The sequence below is a fragment of the Gastrolobium bilobum genome, unplaced genomic scaffold (genome assembly GCF_033153095.1).
Source record: "Gastrolobium bilobum isolate Gb01-03AN ecotype WA unplaced genomic scaffold, APGP_CSIRO_Gbil_v1 utg7242, whole genome shotgun sequence".
Taxonomy (NCBI): domain Eukaryota; kingdom Viridiplantae; phylum Streptophyta; class Magnoliopsida; order Fabales; family Fabaceae; genus Gastrolobium; species Gastrolobium bilobum.
In genome coordinates this window covers 18772-22991 of record NW_026898428.1, presented here as the reverse complement: position 1 = coordinate 22991, position 4220 = coordinate 18772, and the positions used below count along the sequence as shown (strand labels likewise).

At 38.0% G+C, this 4220-nt stretch overlaps 1 protein-coding gene across 1 annotated transcript; it reads right to left on the bottom strand.

Moving 5' to 3' along the window:
* Positions 1-366: 366 nt before the first annotated feature.
* On the bottom strand, positions 367-2872 carry LOC133316255 (uncharacterized). Its single transcript, XM_061517985.1, has 4 exons — positions 2680-2872; positions 2513-2595; positions 1251-2354; positions 367-1047 (listed from the first exon to the last, which is right to left on the bottom strand). Exons 1-4 carry the CDS (start codon positions 2870-2872, stop codon positions 367-369), a joined length of 2061 nt encoding a protein of 686 aa, XP_061373969.1.
* Positions 2873-4220: the final 1348 nt, after the last annotated feature.

Sequence of the window (4220 nt, the reverse complement as noted above, 5' to 3'; positions counted from 1 at the left end):
TACATAATGTAATTTGCAAAAATTTATAAAAAAAATTTGTAAACAGATCCTTTCCCGAAATAATAATACTAAAAAATTGAAATAGACATTAACTTTGTTAAATTTCCTCAAGCTATAAACTAAATATAAACAAGAAAATGATATTTTTTTTTTTTTTTTTTTTAAGATGTACAGAACTTGGAAGAGATAAGCGTAGGGCATAGATTCCTCTGCAAAATCTAGAGTTTTAAAAAAATCACGTGTGAGCCTTCATGGGTTCAAAGAGGGACCCACCACTGCGGCTTCCATAGCCATGTGACACCCTCTGTTTCATGTCTTCCCCATCCACCATGCCCTTCCAAACGACGCCGTTTTCTATGTACGGACCTACCCTTCCACCACGCCACCAACCATAACGGTAAACGTTTCATGCACCAACGACTCCAATATGTTCCGTTCGATCTCCGCCACCAACCCTTCTTCTCTTTCTTCCTTCATCTTCTCCTGCATGTCCTCCATCTCTATCAACCCATCAATGTCTTCCTGAACCTCGCATTTCGCACGTGGAAAACTCCGAACCCTCTTCCACACCGTCTCCAACAACAACCCACGGTAACACTTTGGCCGGACAAGAATCTCCGACAACACTTCATCGACCAAATCGAACAGTAATCTACGGTTGCAACGTGGACCCAGATGGCTTTTCTGCGTAAAGTTGCCATCTTTATTGTTGTCGGGGAAAGAAACAAAGGGATTGGATGTTGGGCAGTGCTCAAGAAGGTGAAAAACTGAAGGGTCCAATGGATGGGTAGGAGAGAACCATTGAAAATTGAGATGGGGTACTGTGGCTTTGTGTACTCCAGTACGGCTTAGAATGGTTGTGATGTACTGAAATTCCGGCCCTTCATCTTCTGCTCCGATGGTGGTGAAGGAAACGTTAGATTTGTCTTCATCGTTGGTTCCTCGGGTGGCGAGTGTGTGCGTCACTTCTTGTTTGTACGTCTGGCGCGAACAACTAAATAACTGTGTGCTGTGTTTTGCTTCTTGGCTATCATCTGATACCAGTAACTGATTTTTTTTTTTATATATATAAAAATCGTAATACACACGCAAAAATCAGTTCAAATAGTCAAAAACAGAGAATATATGTAGTGTTTGTAATCACCAATATTGAAGTTGAGAAAGAAAGAGTGTATTGTAAAAAAGCAGAGATTTTTTACTATCAGCAAAAAAGTGAAGATTGAAACAGTTGCAAATTAATTAATGGGTACCTGTTTTTGAGGAATTTTGGTTGGTGGAGGAGAAGGGCCTGTCTTGAGAGGGAGAAGATTTGGAACCGTGTTGAGGTTATTGAGAAGATTGGTTGAAAGTGGATGAGTTCTCTTGCTTTTGGTTTTGTTGTCATTGGCTCTGGCGGCTGATGGGGGACGGATAATAAATGACTCATCTTGCTTGTTTCTGATTGATGCCTGTGGAGGCTTGTTAAGCCGTGAACTCACTTTTTCATGGGTGGTTTTCTTGCATTTTGGGACTGATTTTTGGTTCTGCAACTCTTTCTCGGGCAATGCTTGAGGCTTTGGTTTTGTTGAAACTCTTGAAAGCTGTGTTTCAATGTTGATTACAGGTGGTGGTGATGGTGGTTTTAGTACTGGGTGTGTGTTTTGATCTTTTGGGGTAATTGGTGATGGTTTTGTACTTGGTTTGTCTTTGGTATCAATGAATCTGCTGAGTCTTGGGGAGTAAGATTGGTTTGAGTGCTTTCCTGGGCTGGATTCATCTAATGATTTCACTGATGTCTTGGGAGGTTTCTTGATTTTGAATTGGCCAACAAATTCTTCTCTTCCTTGCTCTCTGTTTTTGACAGTGTTGGTTATGTCAAGCCCAACTTTCCTGCTTACACTTTCTTTAACATGTTTAATAATTTGCCTGGCATAGTGGCTTGGACTTCTGCTATTGTTCTCATCATATTTCCTTTTTGAAAATGAAAGCCGAGGAACCTCCAAATCCTCACCAAAGCCCATGTTTTCCTTGTTGATTTGGAGAGATAGTCTATGCTCAACATCTGATCTTCTTGCGGAAGAAATTCTAGGAGTCTCAGGCAATGAGCGAATGGCTACATTGTCACTATCTGTGCTGTTTCTGTGCTTTATTATTTGGATGTGTTGCCTTGGTCTCTTGTGGTGTTGATGTGGATGGCCTTGTCGGTTTGGAGTGGAAAGAGATGAGGAAGAATGTGAATCAGGAAGAAGATCAAGACCCATTAATCTTGCAACCAAAGTCGGTGTCTTGGTCCCTGGAGAGCCACTAATTTCTGAGGAAAAATCATTAAAACTTCTTGATCTTGTGGTTCCACTGGTTTTGATTCGTATATTCTTCTGGATTTTCAAAATCAACAAATTAGTCAAGAGATCAAAATCATCATCATTACTCGCTTTACAGAATAAACAACCAAATAGTAGTGGGTGGAACTCATAAAAAAATTGGTGAAAAGTTGGAGGTACTGTGTCAGGTACAAGTTAATCAACTTAATTACCGGAATGTTTAAATTGTCTTCTTTTGAGATAGATGACACTGTACCATCCTCTGATTCCAAGCTATTCCTGGGTGCTTCAGCTCCTGAATTATACAAAACAATAAATCATAGTTCCAAGAATAAGAAAAGAGAGGTAGCTATAGACCATATAGTATGAGAGAAAGTACCTTTGGGGACACACTGGTCTTGTGGGATTCGAGAGGAAGACTTGAAAGAGGATTGTTGCTGGTTTATGGAAAAGTTAAATGGATGAAAATCAAAAGCCTGAAAGACAACACACATGCAACCAGAAGGGATTTCTGTTTCAGCTCCTTCACCTCTCTTGGAGGACCTTCCTGCCCAATACCAATCCTTAACCATAATTGGTATAAACTTTAGCCTTTTGCTGAACTTTCGAAACAAGAAGGATATTATGGAAAGGGCTTTTCAAAGTGATACTCAGAATAATGAAAATGACTCAGCAGTAGTCTCAGATCAAGAGAGAGAGAGAGAGAGAGAGAGAGAGAGTTAGAGAGGGTGAGAAAAGCTTGTGTGGGGGGATATGTAGGTGAAGAAGCGAGAAAAGCGGATCCTTGAAGCATAAAACGGTCTCATTTTATGTAGGGAATCAAAGTACAATTGAATTTGTAGTGATGTAAATGCTGGTGGTGTTTCTTTTTCTTTTTCTATTTTTTGTCCTTTTGCATGTTTAAATTTTTTTAACCTTTTAAGAAGAGAATTACTCTCTCTCTTTACGGGTATATTATATCTTTATTGCACTCACTCCCAAGCCTGATGGGAGAGAACCAACCCTGCTGGTTATTGGGAACTGAAATGGGTAAAGAGATTAAGAATTGAGGAAGATGACGAATGAGACCACGCACCTCATTTGTTAGCTATTTTTGCATATCATAATCCTGAGGTGATTCTTACAATATCTTGTGGAAATCAATGCATGGTAATAATGTATTAGGGATCTGCAATAATATTGCTACAACCTTGCCGTTTTAAAAACTATCACGTAAACGTCCCTATTATAAGGCTTAAATGGAACTAGTGGCAGCTTAAATGGAATTTCATTTTTTGGTGATTGTGGAAATTTATTTAATAGTATTAAAAAATATACTTTGTTGTACGTACGGGTTCGACTCATTACCCTATTGACTTGTTTACAGCCTTATCAAGTATCAATTCTGAAAATTTATGATTTTCAGATTTGTTTTGATTGACCTTTTGTTAACCTTTGAATTGAATGTATAATTGGAGAGATCGAAACGTGTTCTAACGGTAAGAAAGAGACTGTATATATATAATAAGAACAATGAATCCTCCCATAAGGTTTTGTTTTGTTTTTTCTTTTATTTTATTTTTCGGATCGTGCCAAATGTTGGAAGTACGTACACCCCCTTCTAGTCAAGATTTTGATTTGAAATTACCACTGCTTCCATTATAATAAGTATTGGTGTGAAATGTGAAATTATTAAGCCTTGACATCCCCCCCTCTCTCTCTCTCTCTCTCTCTCTCTCATGGGGTGTCCCTACAAACCTCAAACCTTTGCGTCTAATGACGTCATATTGTGATTATCTAGATCTAAATATGAATAAGGGTATGTTTGGTGTCAATTAAATAGAACTAATTTTAAAAAAATATTGATGTTAAAATAATTTTTTTAAAAATAATTTACGTTTAGAAATAAAAATTTTAAAATTAGATTAGAAGAATAAATTT

What these genes read in the sequence shown, in the direction of transcription:
- LOC133316255 (XM_061517985.1), bottom strand. Translation starts at nt 2,872, where the DNA reads ATGGTTAAGGATTGGTATTGGGCAGGAAGGTCCTCCAAGAGAGGTGAA. An exon ending in AAGACAATTTAAACATTCCG is followed by an intron (nt 2,355 to 2,512) that starts GTAATTAAGTTG and finishes TTGAAAATCCAG; the next exon opens with AAGAATATACGAATCAAAAC. An exon ending in CCAAAATTCCTCAAAAACAG is followed by an intron (nt 1,048 to 1,250) that starts GTACCCATTAAT and finishes AAAAAAAATCAG; the next exon opens with TTACTGGTATCAGATGATAG.